Source organism: Odocoileus virginianus, chromosome 31, assembly GCF_023699985.2.
Source record: "Odocoileus virginianus isolate 20LAN1187 ecotype Illinois chromosome 31, Ovbor_1.2, whole genome shotgun sequence".
NCBI classification, from domain to species: Eukaryota; Metazoa; Chordata; class Mammalia; order Artiodactyla; family Cervidae; genus Odocoileus; species Odocoileus virginianus.
Genome location: NC_069704.1, coordinates 8317606 through 8341430, shown reverse-complemented (window position 1 = coordinate 8341430; position 23825 = coordinate 8317606). Strand labels below are relative to the sequence as shown.

At 45.6% G+C, this 23825-nt stretch overlaps 1 protein-coding gene across 1 annotated transcript in view; it reads right to left on the bottom strand.

Annotated features, from left to right (window-relative positions):
• TNFSF8 (TNF superfamily member 8) overlaps positions 1–18962 on the bottom strand; it is a 30888-nt gene extending 11926 nt beyond the window's left edge. Inside the window, exons 1-2 of the mRNA XM_020874410.2 lie at positions 18458–18962; positions 6414–6456 (exon numbers count right to left, since the gene is read on the bottom strand). Of these exons, the coding sequence (XP_020730069.1) occupies positions 6414–6456; positions 18458–18652 (238 nt within the window). The 5' untranslated portion in view covers positions 18653–18962. The remainder of the gene's footprint in view (positions 1–6413; positions 6457–18457) is intronic.
• Between the last annotated feature and the right edge of the window lie 4863 nt (positions 18963–23825).

Genomic DNA, 23825 nt, shown 5'->3' with positions numbered 1-23825 from the left:
ACAAGTTGAGATCAAGTGAAAATTCATTTGAATCCCTTGAAGGTTCCTTGGGATTTTGAGGGTTTTTTTTTTTTTTTTTCTTGTGGGATCTTAGTTCCTGACCAGGTATTGAACAGGGCCCACAGCAGTAACAGCACAGAGTCCTATCAACTGGACCGCCAGGGAATTCCCTTGGGGTCTCTTCAATCCTGACCTGATGCAGAATGTAAGATAAAGCTATCTGACTTGCTGTGTAATTCCTTGAAATTCACTTATACTAAGTGCAGACTGAATTGATATTATTGGAGGGTATTTAAGAAGCACCCTTAAAGTCTAATTGAAAAGGCAAAGAGAGATCTGCTCATGTCTGGCTCCCATTTCCTGGCCCAGGGCTTGCACAGCGGGGCTTATAGAAATTTAAGACAACATGTGTGGTGTCCAGAGAGCTTGGATGAAACATGTAGTGAAGCCAGTTTGAGAAACAAATTTGCTTTCCTTCCCTCTTTCCCTTCTTCCTTCTGTCCTTCCCTCCTTCCCCCACCTCTGTATCTTTTTTTCTCCTCTTCCCCAAAGTGAAAGATGGGGACTTTCCTCCTGGATTTAAAGACTTGTGACATGAGTATGTGCAAAATTCAAGTATAAATGTTAATATGCGCCTCGATCTGAATTCTTCTCCTTTTTCTTCCCTTCCTCCTGTCTTCCCCCCACCCCCTTCTCCCCTCCCCTCTCCTCTCCTCTGGGTGACGAGGGGCAGGGGTTAAACACAGATGGCTCTAGCACTCTGACAGCCTCTCCAGGACCCTGTCCCACCTTATTCTTTGTGGCCCATTTTCTGGTTTATTTCTGTTAGAGAGATCCCCTGATCCCGGTTAGCTCTGCCTCAAGAAAAAGACAGTTTCAGAGTGAGCTCTGAGTGAATGGGTTTAAAGTGAACATAAAGGCAAATAAGTTCTTTGAGGCCTGTGACTACGTGGAAAGCAGTGACCGCTGAGCAGTTGTATCTCCGCTTAGTGTGGGGGAAAAAAGACAAAAAAACTACGAGAACCAGCGGACTGGGCAGTTAGATCCGCTATGCCCATCTGACAGATGCGAGGTCTCCGTTTGCTGTGTTCAGTCCTTCTGGGGAGGAGGCGGCTGCAGCTCTACCTGCCTCTTGTGCGGCCGGAGTTCAACCCGGTTCTCGGCCTTCTGCACCTCTTCCTCAGCTGGGGATTGAATTCGGGCGGGGCATGGGGCACACATCCCCACAGGGCTCCTCCCGGTGGTCTGTCTCCACCTCCTCAGGGCCCCCAGGAACCTCTGGATATGAGGGGGCACGTGACACTCACAGGGAAGGCGGATTCTCGTAACTGGCTGGCAGTGGGGGTGGGGGGAGGGTCCTCCCAGGTCTCAGGATCCTCCGCTGCCAAGCTGGGGCCTGAATTTGGCCTCCAGATCCCCTGGATCTGCCTCTCGTGCGGATCCACGTGTGGAGGTGCCCTAGTGGCCCTCTCTGGCCCGGAGCTCAACACTCGAGAGCACGCTTCAGTGACCGGAAGACAAACAGCTTCAGGAGCAGGTGTGGAGGATGTGACAGAGAGCCCTGGGGGGATTCCTGGCCTTGGAGTGCTGGTGGGGACACTGAACGGAAGCACAGTCATGTTGGGCTCAGCATCTTGACCCTGACATCCTGGATAAGCCAAAGGGCTCCCAGGCACGTCAACCTGGACTTTGAGGTCAGGCCCCACTCCTTGCTAGCTGTGCAATCTTAGGCAAGCCGGTAAATCTCTCTGTGCTCAAGTTTCCCACTTAAAAATGTCAAGGGGCTAATAATTATCCTGGGGTTTGTTGTGAGACTGCACGAGTGAATCACGAAGCCCTCGGCCCAGTGCTTGGCCCAAAGCAAATGCCCCGTCAGTGTTTATTGTCTTCATCCCATCACATCCTCACACCTGCCTAGCTGGGGAATAAAAGAAAAACTGATTTACAAGTCATCTGCGGAATTCCTCCAGTGCAGGTAAGAACTGATACTTGGTTGTTGGGATGTTGGAAATGCCTGGGACTGAGACCAAGGTGACCAAAATTATTTTGCGATGAAGTCAGGAGTTTGACTTTCTGCCGAGTTTGTGAGGGGAAGTGATGGGTGATGAAATTGGGAAGAAGGGCATGGCAGCAGGTGGAAGCGGGGTGGGTCAGTATGTATGCTAGAGGGCTGAACCCAAGGGAAGAGCGCTGTCTCCTGAGAGTGCTCTCCCTGCTGGGTAGGGCGCAGAGGCTTCGCGATCGCGTGGGATCTGAAACTCTGTTCTGCCTCATCCTCCATGTTGGAAGGCACCATCCCACCAGCCTCTCCGCATTCGCTAAATCCTGCTGTCAGCTTTGCTGCACACAAACGTGGGTGCTTCTGGAACCCTGGGGAGATCAGGCATGAGGGCTTGTTCTGGGATTGGGGCAAATACGGCACAAACACGAGAACATGTGAGATTCAGAATGTGGGGGAGGCAGGAGACAGGAACAAGGATGACAAGAAGCGGCACAGCCCCCCTCTCCCGGCCCTCCCGGACCCCGTGCCCAACCGTGTTGGCGGACAAGGGTCGTGTCTGTGGTCCCGTCCTGCCCTCGGAGCGGCTCTGTGAAGGAGCCCTTAGTGACTGTTTGCGGGAGGAGAGGAGAGGGTTCTCCCCTCGGGGCCCTGCCTGGCTGCCCACGGTCCCAGCCGAGCCTCCGCCCAGGCCCCGAGTCCTCAGCACGAGGGAGTGGGGGCGAGGTGGCCGTCTGCCGGTGACAAGTCTCCTGGCCGGGAGTGGGAGGTGAGTGCTGGGACTCAGACATCCTCTCCTTACAGAAAAGGCCTGGCGTTCTGCGGTTTCCCTGCAGCTAAGTGTCATCCTGTGTGAACATCGCTTTGGTTTGTGTACTTGGCCCTGTTTGCCAGGCTCTAGGCTGCTGCTGGCTTCCTGGTGGGCAGTTTCCATCGGCCGGTGCCACAGGGCTCCCTGGTAAGGGTCCAGCTTCTGCGCTCATCCACCCCGGTGACAAACCACATGCTGCCCCCTGAAGCCTCTGGGAGACAGTGCCCCTCTGCCCGGGAATGTCTTGCCGTGGCTTTTCCAAAGCGAGTTCGCGGCCTCTGCCTGTTTACAGGGGGTTTGTTGGGGAGGAGGCTATGCCTCCTGCAGGAAACCTGCAGACTTCCTCAAGATTATTAGGAATCATCTTTTTATACTTTCTTTTTTCTGTGTTTACATACTGAAGGAAAGGTTAGAATATCGTAAAGCACCACAGCTGAAAGGACCCTTCCCATTCATTCAGTGCACCTGAGACTAGCCCTGAGAAATGCAGCCTGCTAGTGTGGAGTCAACTCTGGAGCCCAGGTCTTGCTCCAAGGTGGTATTCTTTCCACCTCATCTGACCACCGTGTCTGTAGGTGGCCAAATTAAGACAGGTGGAGACTTGCATTAAAGAGCAAGAGAAAGCCAAGGACCACACACAGTAGTAGGTCACTGACATTTTATGGCCGAAGCACATCATGAAACTGTGTACAAGCCCCTGTATCTTTGCCTTAAAATGCTGACTCAAGAGTCAATGATTGGGAAATGTGAAGACATAGAAGCAAAGAATAGCTGTTGGGCTAAGAAACTGGTAACAATCTATAGACTATAATTCTTTCACATAACAGAATCACAAACCCCCAGTTTCCTGAAAGATATAGATAAAGGCCTGACACACATCCCTAAGTTGTTTTTTAGGAAGCGGAACCCCCCCCCCGCCCCCGCCCGCAGATGAAAACTGCTGACCACAAGAACATAGGCACTGGACTGGTTGAGAGCAGAAGGTTGACCCAGAAGGTTGACAACGCTTGAAATTTCACCTTGTTGCCAACCGATCCAAGAACAGTCCATGAGCTGATCACGCCCTGCTCCTTGAACACAACTCCTTATTACCTCCTCCAGGATGGGTCACATAGTCTTTAGGGCATGAACCCACTGTGGCCTGCTTTACCCAGCAAAGCAATAGAAGCTTTTCTCCTTTCTCTTTTCTCTTTTCTACTTCACCCAAAACTCTATCCCCATGTTTCTATTCAGCACCCGTGAACAGAGGCTGGGTTTCGGCAACAATCATGTGGGGCTAGAGAGGAGCCCTGCATTCTGACTCCTGCTCTGCCATCCAGTTCCCTAGACGACCTTCCACAAGTCACCTTGACTCCTTGGGCCTCAGCTCACCACCTGCCAAACAGGACTATTAATCCCCAAGTTGTTTGCTTATAGGATGGAGGCTAAGATAAATCCAGGAGAAGTGTGGGAAGGGCCCTAGTGAGAATTATTAGCACTTTTTAATCTGGTTGCAAAGACACTGAATTGTGAACTGTGGTTGGTTTTGGATTAGTTTGTGTTCTGATATCCACAGTGATGACCCATATAAGAAGCGATCTGATAAGTGTTCTAGTCCATGGCTGCCAAAATTTTGAATTTCTGTGGACCAAAATAATTACTTCAAAACTAAAATTAGTGACTCCAAAATGTAAATTCAGTGACTAGTATAGAATGGACAGCTTCTTATTTTGCCTGTTGTTGTTCAAACAAACAGACAAAGTAACTCTGAGTAAAAAGCAAACCAACCTGATTCCCATCTGTATCAACCTTGTGTTGTAAAAGAAAGGACATTTTCACATCAAAACAACATAGAAAAGGACGTGCTCTCAGAGAAAAGTATAGTTGACTACAGGAGAAGGGGATCACTTGTGAGACTCCCTGTCGTGGACAACCTACAATGATGGAAGTGCAGTAACCAAGACCCAGCATGACTGAGGTCGTGCTGCCTGGTCAGAAACTGTCCTTGTCATTGAGATCATGCTTTCCTTAAAGAGCCACCCCCCCCCCCCCACCTTGAAAAGTGAAGCTCTTGTCAAAACTTGGAGAATCTGGATGGATGTGAAACAATGAGTCAGGGGAAGGGAAAATGACATTTACTCAGCGTGTTTGGTTTCTTGCAAGGCTCCGTGTTCTGATTCCAAAGCCAGTACTGTTTCCATGAAGGTGGGCCGCAAACCTTGGCCTGCGGGTGGGATCCTGGCCACCACCTCACTCTGTGAATGCAGCCTGATAAGCCCGCAAACGTGCCTGCTCATTTGCACAGCATCTGTGGCCACTCTGCTCTCCAGCAGTGGACTCACTGCAGCGGGGACCTCGTGGCCTGCAAAGCCTAAAATGTTTACTGTCTAGCCATCTACAGAAGAAGCTTGCTAGCTTCTGCATCATGCCATGCTCCCTTCACCTTGATGTGAGGGTCTACAGAGGCTTGGTGGGAATCGAGGTCACACGCTAAGTAATTCCAGCCAAAGTTCAGCTATTGCTGACAAAGCTGTAATTATCAGTCTGCCTTGAAATACCCAGAGTGCTGCTCCCTTTAGGGGATTCTGCCCTTGCTTTTCAAGTCTCTGGGTGGCAAACAGAAGGAGAAGCAGGGCTCAGGGTGTCCTGAAGGAACTCCAGGTGTGACTGCTCTTGGTGTGAGGAACTGTATGCACACACATGCTGGTCCCAAGCATGCCCTGGTGTGTCTGTCCAGGTGCCTATGATGACCCACTCTTTCTCTCTTAGTTTTTTCCTGTGAGCTGTCTGGTTGCCCAGCTGTGCTTGCTCTCCAGGTTCTAAAGGTGACAGGACTGAGATGGGGTTAGTGTTTTGGGTTGAAAGAACACTGGATTAGAGACGAGGACATCTGTGTTCTAAGCTTGACTCCATAATACCCTGAATGAGACCCTTCACTTGGTCTTACTTTTCCTTTTCTGTGCAATGAAAACATTCATCAGATGGTCTCAAAATTTTTCACTTTTCCATATTAACCTAACTCTGCATCTCACCACTCTGGGGCTAGTAGAGACAACCCACTGATTAGTGACTTTAGTGATAGAAAAATATGGGGCGCGGGAAGGTCTGTTTGACAAACCAACCTCATTATGCATCTGGGCTGTAACCAGTTACTTAATGATCACTGTATGTTGGTCGCCGCGCAGAACAATTTCCAGAAAAGATCTAATCATTTCTCCAGTACGTTCGTGAGGTTGTAGTTATTACTCATTTCATAGATAAGGAACCGAGTTTCTCAGGTGGGATGTAGAGCCAAGATGCATATCCACATCACCTGACTCTAGGTTTTAAACTCTTAACACAATACGGCTTTGTGATCCTTTCTGTGTCCGTGGGCCAGCCTGTACCAAAGCCAGAATTTTCACTAGTGGGAGAGTTGAGGGCTGGGGGAGAACTTGGGGGCATGAGTACAGCTCAGGAGCCGCTCAGATGAATGGAGATGCATCAGCTTGGCCCTGACAGCCCACCTCCGCCCCCACCTGAGTGTCCACTCTGTTGGACACTCATGATGTTTCTGGTGGTTAATCATCTGTGATGTGATATGGACTATCCCCTGCACAGTTACTCCTAATTCCAATGTCTTACCTCCTTTAAGGGGGAATTGGCCCAGCGGGTTGGGAATGGAGTCCTGGAAGAGAAGAAAGAGAAAAGTAAAAAACAAATGAGGATGTCATCAGATTGAAACAGCTAGTCTTTTTCTTTTCCAATTTGGTTGCCCTCAAAGTGTTGTATAATTTAGAATTTGTGTTCCATCTGACTCTAAGATTAAAAAAAAAAAACCCAGAAACTAATTCACTGACTTAGTTTACATGAGCTTTACAACCTGTTTATCAGAAATAATATTGGAGGATTACTATCCGTGTTTCACAGGTGAGGAACTGGAAGCTGAGAGGTAAAAAGTGTATGGCCATCGGGGATGAGAATTTGCAACTCTTAACTTTCAGTCCAGTGCTTTTTCTTTTCACCACCACATGTACTATTTTTTCCTACTTTGGTTGACATAAGGCAAACAACTGTAGTGTATAAATATATGTGGGCTCTTTTTTTCTATGTTTGATTCAGCAAACAGTGAAAGTATGTTGTAAATATACCTGGGAAGGTACTGTTTCTCCTGTGGTTGGAAATTCTGAATTGATAGAATGACTATGTGCCAAGCATTGTGAAGATACCATAAATGATTAAATTGGGTCCCTGTCCCTGTGGATTTATTGCAGATTTACATTTGACTCTAATATCTAAATACTTATATAACATAAATAAGCATAAATGTATATTATTTATGTTAATGTTCACATATGTTTTCTATTAGTTTTTCTAGAATAAGCATAACTGTATGTATAAATAATCACACAGTTAAGTAAGAGGTTGCTGGCAGACAATCTGATAGCAGATTGTCTCCTGAAGGAGGACCTGCGGGGTTGGGGAATGGAGGGGAGGAAAGGAGGTCTTGCTCACATGCGCTGAGCTAGTAAGCAACAGAAGCAGATGGGCAGTTTTTCACCCCCAAAAATTTTTCAGAAACTGTTCTCTATGTCTGCATCTCCATGTCTTCCCTGTAAATAGGTTAATCAGTGCTATTTTTCTAGATTCTATATGTATGCCTTAATATGCAATATTTGTTTTTCTTTTTCTGACTTACTTCCCTCTGTATAACAGGCCCTATATTCATCCCCCTTGCTGCAACTGACTCAAATGGGGGAAGGAGAGGGCAGGGCAAATTGAGAAAGTAGCACTGACATATACACACACACACTATCATGTGTAAAACAGGTAACTAGCAGGGAGCTGCTGTGTGATACAGGGAGCCCAGCCTGGCACCCCGTGATTGACCTGGAGGGTAGAATAGGGAGCAGGGGAAGAAGGTTCAGGAGGAGGAGATCTATCTACCTATATATATGTATACATGCTAAGTTATTTCAGTTGTGTCTGACTCTTTGTGACCCTATGGACTGTAGCCCACTAGGCTCCTCTGTCCATGGGATTCTCCAAGCAGGAATACTGGAGTGGGTTGCCATGCGCTTCTCCAGGGGATCTTCCTGGCCCAGGGATCGAACTTGCACCTCTTATGTCTCCTGCATTGGCAGTCAGGTTCTTCACCACTAATGACACTTGGGAAGCCTATATATATATATATGTATACATATATATGTATATATATATATATGTATATATATATATTTATGACTGATTCTCATTGATATACAGCAGAGACCACCACAGCATTGTAAAGCAATTATCTTCCAGTAAAACAAACAAAAAAAAAATAAATGAAGTTAAAAAGATTCTTCAGAGACTAGTTTTCCCACCCTTGGGCTCTCTCCCCCTTTCCCCCACCTCAACCTTGGAGACACCCCTCATTGTCCTGCCAATAAGGAATGAAGTGTCCTATCTTATTTATCTTTTGACCTACTCTGGTCGAGATCTCCTATAGTGTATTGGATTGAGATATTAATAAAGACCTAAAGAAATGTGAGCATTTACATGGATGAAAACAACTTCCCAGCGTCTAATGGGGCAGGAAATTAGTTGCTGCCTGCGCCTTATTTTCTTATTGTTGTGTCGGAACACCTAGGACCATCTGGAGTTCTCTTTTTATCCTGCCACTGCTCTAGGGACTCTGCCCTTCACCTTCCACTCTCTCTCGGCCCTTCTGGTCAGTGACTCTCCCCTCCAGCCCAAGCGGATGGTACGGAGTTGAGGAGGTGTCCTGAGGCATAGCTCCGCAGAGCACTGGTCTAGAGGAGGAAGTCAGGATAAACTCAGGAGCGTCAGCTTATCAGGGCAAAAGAAACGAACTTGGCTTGAAAGGTCCTTTCCTCTTTGCTCCCATAGTCTATGACTTTATTGCCTCGGCTGACAGCGCTTAACCTAGTTAACAGCGCTGTAGCTCTGTGGTCTCTCAGGGACACATACAGTTCAAAGGAAAATCTGATGTCATAGATTCCCCTCCTGGTTGCCTCCTGAGACAACAAACAGCCTTTCATAAGTTAATAAACATCTGGCTTACTGCCAAACATGTCCGTCTATTAGTGCGATGTGCACACACGTGAAGAAAAACATCTACGTGTAAGTGTGGTGCTAAGACGGTGGACTTCACTGGCTGCCCTGGAACATACCCAGGGACAAGCAGAGAATGCCAGAGCAACAACCCCAGGGGAGCCATCACGGTGGCTGCTGCCAGTTGGGAAATGCCAGAGAACTGTACATTCGGCACAGGTCAAGTGGGCACCGAGTGTATGCCAGGCTCTAAGTCACTGGAAGACACCCTGCGGATTTTATGGCTCAATCATTAAAGCAGTCGTTCAGAGCACACAGATAAATGTAAAACTAGAATTGCGAGTTGTGGCAAGAGCTACGAGGGAGAGAGGCAGCATGTTTCCAGATAGCACGTGAACATGTTACGAATGTGTACGAATCACTTGGGGAGCTGTTAAAATGAACATTCTGATTCAGCAGGTGTGGGTGGAGCCTGAGAGTCTATTTCTGATAAGCTCTCAGGTGACAGCAGATCTCCTGGCCCACGGAACACAATTTGAGTAGCAAGGATGTAAGACATACTATCTGAGAAGAGATCTAATTTACGTGGGGAGTCCGGGTTGGTGAGATGGGGGTGTGGTCGTTTGAAGGCTTTCTGGTTTTCTAGCTTCAGACACGGGATGTCAAAAACAAAGTGTCATAGTACAGGGAAGAATCCTGTTGCTTAAACCTTAGCCCAGGACCCATGGCATCCAAGACAGAAGTGTGACTATTGCTGCCTTGACGAGCTCCTAGGATGAGAACAGGTCTCCATAGCTTCCCTTAGCTACCCACAGGAGACAGGATCAAAGAGTCAGGGCCAGAGGGGAACCAAGGCATCGTTTAGTCCATCAAGCCAATTTTTACAGACAAGGAGACTGAGATACTCGTGAGTTGGTGGCAGATCCTAGAATGAAACTCTCCAGTGCTCTTTCTGTGCCCCAAGAGAGATGCAGTCTTCAGAAGCCAAGGATAGACCAACTCATTCTCCTTGCCCCCCTCCCCCCATGCGCCCTACTGTTAGTAGTCTTTGCGTTTGGAGGTGGAGAAGTAGGGTATAAAGAGAGGACAAATTAAATTTTGTTGAGGACCCTCTATGCCCTGACACTACACTGAGTGCTGTCCATTTATCTACTCCTCTTTAATGAGGTACCTCCCAGTCTAAGAATTCTTTCCCAAACCTGGCCTGGGGATCTGGGTCTTGGCTGGAGAAATGTGAACCACCATGCTTAGCAACTTGGCTTTGAGGTAAATAGTAAACAGGCTAGACGCAGACAGAGGCAAATGGGCCCTCCCAGGTTGTCATTCTCAGCTCCACTGAGTAGCTCCCTCATAGCTCAGCTGGTAAAGAATCCACCTGCAATGCAGGACACCCTGGTTCGATTCCTGGGTCGGTAAGATCTGCTGGAGAAGGGTCAGGCTACCCACTCCAGTATTCTGGCCTGGAGAATTCCATGGACTATACAGTCCCTGGGTTTGCAGTGAGTCGGACGCGACTAAGCGACTTTTACTTTCACTGGAGTAACTCAGGAAACTTGGTTTCCATGGATACCAACCACTACACTTCCTCAAGTATGCTTCTCTCTCTCTCTCTTTTTCAGACTCTGAGTATCTCATGGGTATCCTCAACAATGTTTCTGTGTATGCAGGGAGGAACCCTCCCTACATAAATACCTTTTTGTTCCCAGGTGAAATGAGCTGTTCCAGTCATCTTTTCTGCCTAGGACTCTGTTTTCCCATTTCCTTTAATCACTGCGATTGCAAGGCTAATAATCCCTCCCTCCGCTGGATTATTGACATAATAAGATATTATACATAAAGTTATGGACATTGTAAGATATTATGCATAAATAGCAAGTGCTTGGGAATGATGGCTATTTTGGTTACCCTCTTAATCCTAACCAAGTGTGTAATCTGTTTCAATACCTTTAAAGCTTCATTTCTTTTCACAGAGCAATCCTGTGCAGGGAAATCAGCTCCTAAATCTACTTTGACAAAAGATGCCCTCTCTTTTTGAAAATGGCCAAAGATAACTGATGTTTGGACTATGCCAGGTGGCCTCACATCTTGTAAGATGGGTCATGGAGACCTTTACCAGGAATGTCTCTCTTATTTTTGAACTAATGTGATTAAGCACTTAATGAGGGTACTTCAGAGGGGACGACAGAGGATGAGGTGGTTGGGTGGCACCACTGACTCAATGGACATGAGTTTGAGCAAGCTCCAGGAGTTGATGATGGACAGAGAAGCCTGGTGTGCTGCAGTCCATGGGGTTGCAAAGAGTCGGACCAGACTGAGCAAATGAACTGACTGACTGAGGGTACTGAATCATCAGGGGCTAAATGCTTTACATGCATTGTCTTATTTTATCTTTACCCCAAGACTTAGTGATTGACTGAGACTTAGAGAAACAGCTTAGTGGCTATAGAAGGTCCCTTCGATGGTGAATAGGAGGGAAAGGATTCATAACGGGGCATGTTGACTTCAAAGGCAATGCTCTTCAATCCCAAGCCATGTCGCCCCTCTAGGGTAGGGCAGGATGCAACTGGGGCAGGAAATTCTCTTGAGACTCCATGAGAAAGTGGATTGAGGTACTAGAAAAATTTTCCTTGGTAGCCTTGATTTTGCTAATGTTAGTGAAAGTGGTCATTGGAATACAGGGGCTTAAAGCAGTGCTTCTCTCACTAGGGATCTTGTTAAAATGCTAATTATACTTCTGTAGGTCAGGGATGGGCCCTTAGGTTTTACATTTCTAATGAAATGACTTCTGAAGAAATCATCTTCCAGATGCTGCCAATGCTTTGGGGCCAGGGACCACACTTTGAATAACAAGGACTTAAAGACATTATTCAACAGACAGTCTGAACACTGAGGTCTGCCTGTCCACAGGAATGGGGGAAATGGCTACTGGAGGCTGAGTGTGGAGCTGAGCTTATGGATGGGTCCAGGAAACCTTCCTAGTCTGTTGATGGGACTGCTTCCTGTCATCTTCTTCTATCTGTGCTTCTTGGCACCTGGCTGTAAGTCCTGCCGCTGCCTGGTGCAGTCTGGATTGAGATCTGTTCTGTGCCTCGCCTTACTCCAGCCCCACCTAGAATGCCTGGCACCATCTCCTCTTGCCCCCATCCTTTCAATGGAGAGCTCTTCTCCACTGACGCAGGCCAGCTAGAAATGGTTGGGTGGCATCACTGACTCAATGGACATGAGTTTGAGCAAGCTCCAGGAGTTGATGATGGACAGGGAAGCCTGGCGTGCTGCAGTCCATGGGGTTGCAAAGAGTCGGACAAGACTGAGCAACTGAACTGACTGAGGGTACTGAAGTGCAGAAGGAGTGGAAGACTTAGGCAATCATCATTCCTCAACCCTCAGTACATTAGCTGATTCAGGTGAGGGTCATCACCAAAGAATGCCAAAACCATGGAATGAAGGATCTTTCAATGCCTTCGAAGTGTTACCCTGTAGATGACTTAATAAGAAAGATTAAAGTGGTTTACTAAGAAGACTTCCCTGGTAGCTCAGACGGTAAAGAGTCTGCTTACAATGCAGGAGACCCCGGTTCAATCACTGGGTCGGGAAGATCCCCTGGAGAAAGAAATGGCAACCCACTCCAGTACTCTTGCCTGGAAAATCCCATGGATGGAGGAACCTGGTAGGCTACAGTCCTTGGGGTCGCAAAGTCGAACACGACTGAGTGACTTCACTTTCACTATGAAGACAGATAGTGGTCATGCCTTGAGTCAAGTGACTAAATGTTATTGCCAATATTGGGGCAACCTGACATATGCTTCTAGCCCTGCTGCGAGAAAGAAGAATATAACATTGCTTATGTCCTTTTCTCGCCAAAAATGTTTCATCTGAATATTATTGTGAATAAACACCAACAGTCCCAAAACATGAGAATAGAACTGTCCTGGATCCTTTGAAAATGTCAGTGTTATGAAAAAACAACAGAGAGCAGAGGAGATTGTTAGATCATTGCTTCTCAAGCTGTAATGAGCATATAGATCACCATAAAAAAGTGAAGTTGCTCAATCGTGTCTGACTCTTTGTGACCCCATGAACTGTAGCCTGCCCAGCTCCTCCATCCATGGGATTTTCCAGGCAAGAGTACTGGAGTGAGTTGCCATTTCCTTCTCCAATAACCTTATTAAAATGCAGATTTTGATTAATTATGTCTAAGGTGGGGCCCGAGAGTCTGCATTTCTAATAAGCTCCCAGAGCCACCTTTTAAATAATAACAGTCCAAGTTAAAACAGATAAAACCAGCTCTGTATGTGACCTGAGAGTAGATTCTGGATCAAGAAACAAAAGGCACAACAGCTGTAGAAGACATTTTTGAAAGTGGAGGAAATTAAAATATGGACTATGTATTATTATAAACTGATGTTGCCAAGATAACGTTAACTTTCTTGGCCATGATAATGGCACGCAGTTAGTAGGAGATGGGTGCTGAAATACATGTGGGTGAAAGGTCACCCTGACTGAACCTTACTTTCGTATATATGGAAAGAAGCAGAAATATGGCAAGATATTAATACTTATTGAATGTAGGTGAAAGATTAGATGCGTATTTACCATTCTATTTTTCAGTAGGTTTAAATTTTTTCAAAATAAAACTTCGGGAATCAGACATGATGTTTTTAATTCTTGGAGGAGGTTCAGCTTCCCTTTTAACCTCTTTTGCAAACCCCTTCCTCACCCTGAGCGAAATTGTCTTCCTCTCTTCTGGTTTATGGCATTGAGTGCAGTGCATGCATGCTAAGTTACGTCAGTTGTGTCTGACTCTGACCTTATGGATGTAGCCCACCAGGCTCCTCTGTCCTTGGGGATTCTCCACGCAAAAATACTGGAGTGGGTTGCCATGCCCTTCTCCAGGGGATCTTCCCACCCAGGGGTCAAACCTGCATCTCTTGCATCTGCTACATTGGCAGGTGGGTTCTTTACCGCAAGTGCCACCTGGGAAGCCCACATTTACTGCCATTCTGCCCCAAATTCAAGCATGTGAGGGTTTGGGCCTCCCCTCTCCCACTTAGAGATTCTCAGAAAACAGGGCTCCCACCTTGTCCACTTGGGTTCTTCCCTTACAACTTAGCCTAGGGCTTTCCCTGGAGAAGTTGCTCAGTCGACTTCTTTGGATAAATGATTGACTGCATTGGAGAGAGTAAGTTGGGTAGAGGGAAATATCACAGGGCATTTCAGTTCATCCCTGTATTTTATCTGGAGTAAAACCTTACCACCATCACCACCAATCACTACCCCTAAATTCAACTCTTGGTGGGGAAGTAGAGTGGTATTGTAAGGATAATTTATTTTTTTTTAATAAAAAAAGTTTTCTTTGTTTATAAAGGGAAAGAAGGCAGTTGCTTTCTCTTCTTTCTAGAATACATGAGAATATTCTAGAATACATTTCTAGAATACATCTAGAATTTCTAGAATACATTCCTTACTCTAAAATTGTGAAATGGAAATAGATCTCTCCAGGGGCTAGACAAGACCAGGCTTCTGGTTTATAACAGAGACATTTCCTAAGATTGAAGGCCTCCAAGCCACTTGAACTGTGAACACCTCTAGTGTCAACCTTATTGCTGTTGTTTAGTTGCTGAGTTCTGCCTAACTCTTTTATGACCCAATAGACTGTAGCTCGCCAGGCTCCTCTGTCCATGGGATTTCGCAGGTAATAATACTGGAGTGGGTTGCCATTTCCTTCTCCAGGGCATCTTCCTGATCCAGGAATCAAACCCGCATCTCCCACTTGGCAGGTAGATTCTTTATCACTGAACCACGTGGGAAGCCTGTCCATCTTATAGCCTATATATGATCTGTCTATAACCCTTTTCCTCTGGAGGAGATAGGAGAAATTTTTTCTCTTTGCTGTGTAAGTTGTGTGACATTTCATTCTGACACATATGCATGTACTCTGTTGTAATTACTTCATAAGAAATGAATTTTCTTTCTTTTCTGTGAAGATCTGTCTCTTTGTTGGTAGAACTTCTACTTCCTCAAGAATATTGAGTACAATCTCTTGAAAAGTACACATTGTATTCCCACCTCCAGGGATTTATCCCACAGATAGACTTGCAGATGTGCACAGTGAGCAAAACTTCTGGAAAAAAAACTTGTGTCTTTCACTAGACACAGATGGAATATGAAGTACAATAGAATGCTATGTGACTCTTCAAAAGAATGAGATAGACTTCCATGTATTGACATGGAAGGATCTCCAAGATATATTAAGTCAATAAAGCAAGCTGCAACTTTATGGGTTTGCTATAATGACACGTGTGTACTATATGTTTGTACAGCATAGATTTTTGGAAGGACGTGAAAGAATCTGTCAATTGTCCTTATCTCAGGGAAGAGGGATTGGTGGTTGGGTGGAGAGGGTGTGAGAGATTTCTACTTTTTTCTTTGCCCTTGTTTACTAGTTACTTTTCTTAAACCACGTGAATATAGTATTTTAAATGAATATAATGGTTTAAAGGTAAATAAAATACAGCCACTTCAGAGACTTAAGACATCAGTAGGCAATAAGTTCCATAAGTAACTTGAAAGCAGAGATATTTTTGGCTTTGATCAAAGTTCTATATCCATTACTTAGACCATTACTGTTCTGCACACAGTAAATGCTCAGTAAATCTTTAAGGTTGAAACCTAAGTTCTTTGCCTCTCCCAAGGAATTTGACTTTGGAGTTATTTGGTTTTCAAGCCAAATCTCAAGGCGATCTTTGTTGGTTTTCCTACATGTCCTACACTTCTCACTTTTCTCATGCTGATCCATTGGCCAGGAATACTCTCTCTTCTGACCTCCAGAGACCTGTTTGAAATTGTGCACATTTCTCAAGCCAATCTGAAACTCTAATCTCCAGTGAAGTTTTTCTTAGATCTGCCTGGGGAAATATTCCATCTCCTTAACTTGTGGTTTCATGGTAGCCCTATGTTTCTACATTCCATCACTTATTATATATTATAAGTTAATTTTGGTTTCAATTTTGTCTGTACATGTGTCTTTTTATTTAGAACTGTGACTTCTGGGCGCTTCCCAGGTGGCTTAGTGGTTAAGAATCTACCTATCAATGCAGAAGATTCAGGTTCAATCCCTGGTCAGGAAGATTCCCCTGAAGGGGAAAATGGCAACTCACTCTAGTACTCTTGCCTGGAAAATTTCATGGACAGAGGAGCCTGGGGGGCTACTGTCTATGGGGATGCAAAGAGTCAGACATGACTGAGCACACACACAGTAATGGTGGGGACTTCCTAGGCCAGTAGAACCAGCTCATGGTTCTTACCCTTGCCCCCATCCACCCTCACAAGACTGCTGGGTGGCCATCAATCCACTTCACTTTTAATAATTGGGATATGAGTTTAAGGTCCTTAGGTATCTCCCACTGATTTCTTTATCGGGAGTCCTGTTAAGAGTCGCTTCATTTGTCTAAGTTGTACCTGTACTAAAGCCTCTTCCCGCAGGAAGTCTTTCCTGATAGCTCAAGTTCAAGGAGATAACGCTCTCTTCTTAGTTTTTCTGACAGTTAATATCTGAACAAATTATTGGAAATGATATGTGTAGAACACTTAACTTGTGTATCACAATACTTTTAAGCAAGTAACTGATATTTCTCAGGCTAAGAAATCATAGTACATCAAACCCTAGAGTCAGATTGTGAAGTGAATCTTTTCATCTCCCAGAATGAGGGGAAGTCAAGGAATTGGATGCCAGGAAGGTCACACTCCCAAGAGAAGAGGAGGAACAGTTTTTTTCAGTGCTTCTGTGGCTGGCTGTGTCCTCAAAGGGAACAGTGTCCTCATTAAATAGCCAAGCAGTCTTGACTACCACTTGCTTAGGACTCCTCAGGTCAAGCCCTGTCCCCTTTCTGTTCCTCATTTTCCACATTTACAAAACTGAGGCAGAAAGATCCACTCCAGTTCCTTCATGGAAAGAATCAATTCCACCAAATATGGAACTTGAATTAGGACCATTCTGGACCTCTTTCTAGCTTTATATGTTACCACCACACCATGTACCACTATCATGTCTTTCTCTCTCTCTCTTTCCCTTTTCTTTCCTTCCTTCTCTCTCTCTCATACCAGTTCTAGCTACAACCTTTAACTAAAGACATTTTCGAAGGCCACTTTAATTTCTTTTCTTTGGCTCTTACTGTAAAATTATACACCTCTTGTTTACTTCAGATTAGAATTATAGAAGTTATAGAGTCTGTACAGAATAAAAAGGGTCCTAGAATATTCTCAAGTGTGTTATTCCTAGTAGGTGTAGATGAGCCCAATAAATGATGAGTTTCATAAACTTTACAATCTAAGTCTCAAATGCTAGCAATTCTGTTATCTTTCACTTTTATGGAGGTATGAGTTTCAAAGCTTCATTTAAATGTCAGTTCTTGAGGACACTTAAGCAAATACCAAAGCCTTTTAAAGCCTGGTTCTTTTTAGCAATCCATAAGGTAAAGAGCATTCAACCTAAGACAACTGAAGGAAACCAGAACAAATTCTGCAGGATTGCAATACTATGAAAAGTAAGATCTTTGAAGGAATACATAGAAATGTACATACTTTGAAAGGGTGGTAGTATTGGGGGTACAGTTCTTAAACTATCGAAATTACTTCATTAAAAAATTCATGAGCAATATATACTATGAGTACAGTATTTTCTCTAAAATACATCCTGGTGGATTTGCTGTAAACACCAATTTCCAAAAATATGAAGAAGCTTCCTCCTTCACCTCCTCTGTTTTCATAGTAATTCTTACCCTTTACTTTAAAAAGAAAAAAAGGTAAATTTCCTGAGACCGCTTACTTCACAGTGTGTACCCATAATCGCTTGTAGCTTTAGAGTTCTGAGCAGTCTCAGAGGGAACAGGTGTGAAAAACATTTCTACATTCTGCTTCGGTGCGCTGTGTTTTTGTTCACACTAGGCCCTTCAAAGCAGTGGCTCCGCAGGAAGCTTTGAACTTGTCTTGTGAACTTTAACACTGACATGCCCAGGCTCTGAAGAGCCCGGGTCATCTCTCTGGCCTCCTTTCCTCACTCCCTTTCCTGTCCTTGCCTCTGAAACTTAGTTCCTGGCTAAAAAAGTGCTTCGCTCTGGCCGAGGCCTCTGAAATCTCAGGAACGTTTGGACTGAGAATACGGAATCTTGGAATCTGGTCTGAAGTCATCAAAGACATGATACTGGTTGTACAAATGTGTCATTAAGTTTCCTTATCTCTTCCATCTGTAATAGAAGTCTTTAGTTTAGCAACATTTATTATTATTTTTTATTGCAGTTTAATTTCTTTAAAGTCTTGTGTTCATTTCTGCTGTACAATGAAGTGAATCCACTATATGTATGTGTGTATATATATATATCCCATTCCTCTCGGAAAATTTCTCAAGGCTAATAGCTCCTCTCCCTTCTTTGGCTCACGTGTATATAGAAAGTTTGTAGGTGATGGCTCAACAGAATTTTCCCTCAAAAAGTCAAATTATTTGAGAGGATTGAGTTTCCCGTTTCTTTGCTCCCTCTCTCTCGATATCGGCTCTTTGTTTTGTTTATCCCCAAGTCTCTGTGGAGAAAACTGAACATAAATCAGAAAGGAAAGGCAAAAAAGATAAGTCCACTTACCGTCTTCTGAACTACCAACACCATTATGGTTGCCACAGCAAAGACGAGACACAGAGCCAGCGAGGCCGTGGTGAAGCAGAAATACCCGCGGCCCGTGGCTCCCCAGTGGCTGGTGACGGAGCCTGCGGGCACATGCATGGCTGTGTCGTGAGACGGGGCCAGTGGGTTGAGTGCTCGCGGCAGCCCTGCGTCCATTCTTATATAGGCTTCCCCACATCACACCTTATCTCTCCTCATCTGATTCGGTTCTGGGCCCATCTCTGTTCCAAGAAGGATTCTTCCCCTGCATCCTGGATCATGTGACTTGGAAAAAAACCTTCACCGGCTGCCTCACGAAGAAACTCTTCTCTGGGGGCGTGAGGCGAAAGGCGGCAGGACGGGTGGGGGACAGGCTCATTTTTCATCGCCAGGGATCAGTTTGACTGAAGAGAAACTGTAGCTATAGAGAAGGTGGCTGATGTCAGAGGGCGAGTAGGAAAATGACGGTTTCCCTACGCTGCTCTGTGTGTGTGTGTGTGTGTGTGTGTGTGCGCGCGCGCGTACACACAGAGCAACTTCTGTTTCAGTCAGACTCAGCCACAAAACGCCTTCCGGCTTGAGAAGCTGCACGTTCTCCTCAGCGGGGCCTGCGGCTCAGAAGTCCTCATCAGAAAATATCTCTTTGCTGGGCCTGGAGGGCATGGCGACCCCACTCCAGTATTCTTGCCTGGAGAATCCCATGGACGGAGGAGCCTGGTGGGCTACCGTCCACGGGGTCACACAGAGTCAGACACGACTGAAGCGACTTAGCACACAGGGAGGCTGGATCCCTTGGACTGAGGGGTTGATGATATTGGCTCCTCTTAAGAAATGGAAATGCTACCAAATCTCTGGCAAGGAAGAGCCCACAAATGTGGAAGTCTCTCCACAGGGAGACAAGCTTGATAGCAGGATGAAATTGGGGGACAGGTTCAGAGACACTGTCCGAGAGCAGCAAACTGGCAACACCGATCTTTTGAACAAAAAAAAATCCTCCAGAGTATATTGGGATCTGTTAAATTTGCATATAAAGTTGGGTGTGCTGCAAAGCTCAGAGAAAGGGGAAGGAGCTGGCAGCGAGGGTGGGGGTAGGGAAGTGGCATGGTGAAGAGTGTCGGGCGTGCGTGTCCTGTGTGGTGTGTGCACGGGGGTGCTGGGTGTGTGGCACATGTCTGCTGTGCATGTGAGGTGTGTCTTCATGCTGTGTGGCGCGTGTTGTATATCGTATGTGCTGTGTGTGTGTGACTACTACAGTCGAGCCTCTTCTGTCTCAGATTGACACAATGCCTCACTTCACCCTCACCTCTGCCCTCTGAGGCAGCTAAGATTTCTTTTTTTTTTACAGATAGGGGAAAATTGAGAATCAGAGAGGATAGAGACTGTGTTGCAAATGTTGATCAGTGGAATCACTTGGGTATATAGTTAAACCCTGCTGGCCCTGGAATCCCTGCTGCTGTCGTTGTACGTGAAGGCTGAAAACCCGAGGTTCTCTCTCAGCCTTCCCCCAGCCCTTGTGGTCTTGGCCCCTCTCGTTTTCTCCCTGTCTGCACTGACAGCCACCATAAGGATCAAATGAGAGCATGATATAAGAGTACTTCTTGAATGGGAAGAGACTTGGCAGAGGGTATTGGACCATTCTGGTTAAATGTTCCAAATAGTCTGGAATTTAGACAGAGTGGATAGATTCTCAAGGCAGGCAGAGCTGGCCACATCTGTGGCTACTAATCATCTCCATTTCAAAAGACCATTTAAAAAGTAAATCACTGTATAACCGGTGCCTCTGGATGTAGCTCTTTGAAAAGTTCGTTTGGAAGTACCCAGTCTTTTGCAGCACCTCTCCCCTTTCTGCTCGCTTTTCAGCTGCTGAGTATCTCTGCGAGCCCACAGAAATCCCAGAGCCCCCCAAGGAACTGTTCTTTGTCCAGAGCCGAGCTTGGATTACTGCGACTTTAGTCTTTGCAGAAACCTCACTACTGAGCATCACCTGACTTGGGTCACTCTTAAGAACTGGTCTGGATATTCCTTCCCAGTGAATCCATAAAATCATAGGGATCCTGGAGATGGAAGAGCCAAAAAGAGGTAAATTTTGGGAGGGGCTACATAGAGTGGTATAAAATGTACCATCAGTTCAGTTCGGTCTCTCAGTTGTGTCTGACTCTTGGCAACCCCATGGACTGCAGCATGCCAGGCTTCCCTATCCATCACCAGCTCCTGGAGCTTACTCAAACTTATGTCCATTGAGTCGGTGATGCCATCCAACCACCTCATCTTCTGTCATCCCCTTTTCCTCCCGCCTTCAAGTGTACCATAGACAAGGAAGATGAGGTCCCCTTGATCCCAAGTGGGACTTGGATTTGAAAGAAGCGGGTGCACACATCCATTGGATCTGTCACTGAGGTGGGAATAAAGCAAACCAGTGTCTTTGGGGGTACGCACCTGGCTGATTCAGGGAGAAGACTGTGTCCCGTGGTGGGCCCGGGGCAGTGAGTGGGAAGCAGAGGGCTCTGTCGTCTGCCCAGAGCCGCTGAGAACGGGCTGCTCCCTCGGCCTTTCTCTGCAGTCTCTTTGATGAAAGTGGAAAACTTCTGATTGTTGAATGGAAGCTGTGGGTGTTGAAAAATAAAGACTTTGCTTGAAGTGCAGGTCTTCCTGAAGGCCTGCGGGGCTCAGAAGGGCAGTGGAAAAAAATGTTTGTCTTACAGTCACACGTTTTGCATACAGTGTAATGTCCTGAGAGGGAAGGCTGACAAGGGGGAAAAAAATCTTTGTTTTTTATTCAAAGATTTTTATTTTGTTTTTATTCAAAACTTTCTGAGCAGTTGAGATTTTCACATCAGTCCGGTTCCCCGTCGGCCTGCGGACCCAGTTTCGCTCCTTCCCACATGGCACTGCTCTGCTGTTGAGCCACCCGTGGTTCCCTGTTTCCCAGCCCCGTTGGTCTGAACTCTCGTCTGCTGTCAAGCGGTGCCTGAAGCTAGCCCGGCCCAATCACCTGGTGGTCCCATCTCTTGGGCTAACTGGCTTTTTTTCTCCTCTCTGTTCAGCCACCCAGTGCACAAATGGAAAGAGTTTTTATAGAGCTTCTTGTTGAGTGATTTTCAAATCCTTTCTGGAAGCACAGCTGTAGAGTGGGTGTAAAAAGTCATGAAAGTGGAGTTCTCCAGCTAGAGCAGAGTCAGGAGAAGAAGGGCTGATTGCAGACTGCTCATTCACCACGTAATAACCAGAGGTCTCTCCAAGGTGGAACAACATTGGGAAACTTGTGATTTAGCTCAAAACCCTTAATCCTCAAACCAGGAAACCGAGACAAAGGAATGGAAGTGACTGGGGTGGAGTGGGGTGGGGGAGTTTCCCTGGAGAGGGGTAGAGACAACTTAGAAGTCTCTGTGCTCGGTCTCATCCCCTTCCTACTGATGTTTCAGGCACATTCAGGCTTCTTGTCAGGTTCTCCTCGCCCTTCCACAACTTCATACCCTTCCTGTCCCTGGAGGCTCCTGCCAGCCTGTCTCCATCCTCTGGGAAAGCCCATCCAGACCTCTCAGTTCCACCAGCATCCTCACTCCAGAGCCCACTGTCTTCATGCCACGTAACGCTGCATCTCATTATCTGCTTGTCTTGACATCTGTCAACTGTGTGAACATGTGTGAATTTTGCCTCCCCCATAAGATTAAGAGTTCCTGAAGGCAGTCTGCGCTTTTCTAGGCTTCTGAATCCTCTCATCTCACCCTGTATTACTTGATGCAGGGGCTACCTATGGTCAATGTGCACTCAATGATTGAGTTGATTTTATGTTTATAGAAAGAGAAAGTTCTAGAAGTTTGGCTTATGCAAAAGAACTGTGTGATGGCATAGGTTGTCCCTGACCTTTCCCTGTCCTGCTCCAGATGGCCCACCCATTGGCTGTTACGTTCCACCGCAGCTGCGTGGAAGTCACCACCAGCCTCCTTTCAGCCTGTAGTTGCCGAGGAGTGGCTGCAGCGTCTGAGACTCAGTGAGCAAACAGACCTAATCTCTCATACCTTCAAGAAGGAATCCCATTTAAAAACACGAATAGGAGCCAGCTCTTGGATCCCCCTACTCTCCATTGTTTCCCCGTAAAAAAGGCTGAGATTGCTATCGTGTAGACAACTAGTGGTTCCCAGACGTGGTCCCTGAACCAGTAATAGTGGAACTTAGTGGCTGGCACTGCAAATTCTTGGGCTCCACTCTACACCTACTGAGTTACAAACTCATGCTGGGGTATAGTAATCTGTGTTTTAACAAGCACCCAAGGGAATTCTGACTTCTGAAACCATTTGGAAATCATTGGTTTAGGGAAATAACTTCTCCAGTTTCTAGAAATAACCTAGAAGGGATCATCTTGTCCAGACTCTGGCCTTTGGGCAGGTGAAATCCTACTCCTACTTTGAAGATGAGAAAACTGAAGCTCATAAAGAGGAGAATGTTACCGTGAAGACTCATTTTTTAAATCCCTTGATTGAACCCTCTTTCTAACCTCAAATATGGCTATACGCTGCAGAAATACTATTGCTTATGCAGATGGAGATATATTTGTAGTACTTATCTAAACTTTTCTTGTGATGATCACTGTATGTAGTAGAAAGAAATCTTTAAAAATAAACAAAAAAACCTCTTTCTATAAAAATACTCCCAGGGTATTTTAAAGCAATAAAACTGGCAGTGAAACTACCTACTGAGGAGAGTGGGTCCTGTCCTGTTAACTGGAGTGGCCTATATCTTGCTGAAGCTAACTAACTTGAATACATCAGACATCAGTGTTGGCCAGAGTGATTGTTCCCTAAGAGAATCCAGTGATGACAGATATAGTCAGGGCGAGTTTAAGGCAGGGTCAGCAAACTGTGGTCACTGGCCAGTTTCAACCTACCACCTATTTTAACAAATGCAGTTTTATTAAAACAGTCATGCATGTTAATTTATGCACCATCTGTGACTCTGTTTGCATTGTAACAGCGATCTCAGGGCCCATAAAGTCTAAATTATTGCTATCTAGCCCTTCACTGGAAAAGTTTAGTGATCCCTGGTTTAGTGTATTAAGCTCAAGGCAGAATAACCCAAAGAAGGGATCTGGAGAAAGGAATAGAAATGTGTTTCCCAAAATTCCTTTATAAAAGCTTCACTTATGTTTACATTATTAAGTCATGCTTACATAAGAACTGAAAGTGAGATGTGTCAGAAAACATCTAGGAAATACATAGATATACTTCCAGAATTGGATATATCCACATGTGTGTGCTTATAAATACTATGTAGTATACATGTATACATGAATACACACATGTTACTTCTGCCTACTTTAAAAAGGGGTTGAGACAACTTGAAATAAATGAAC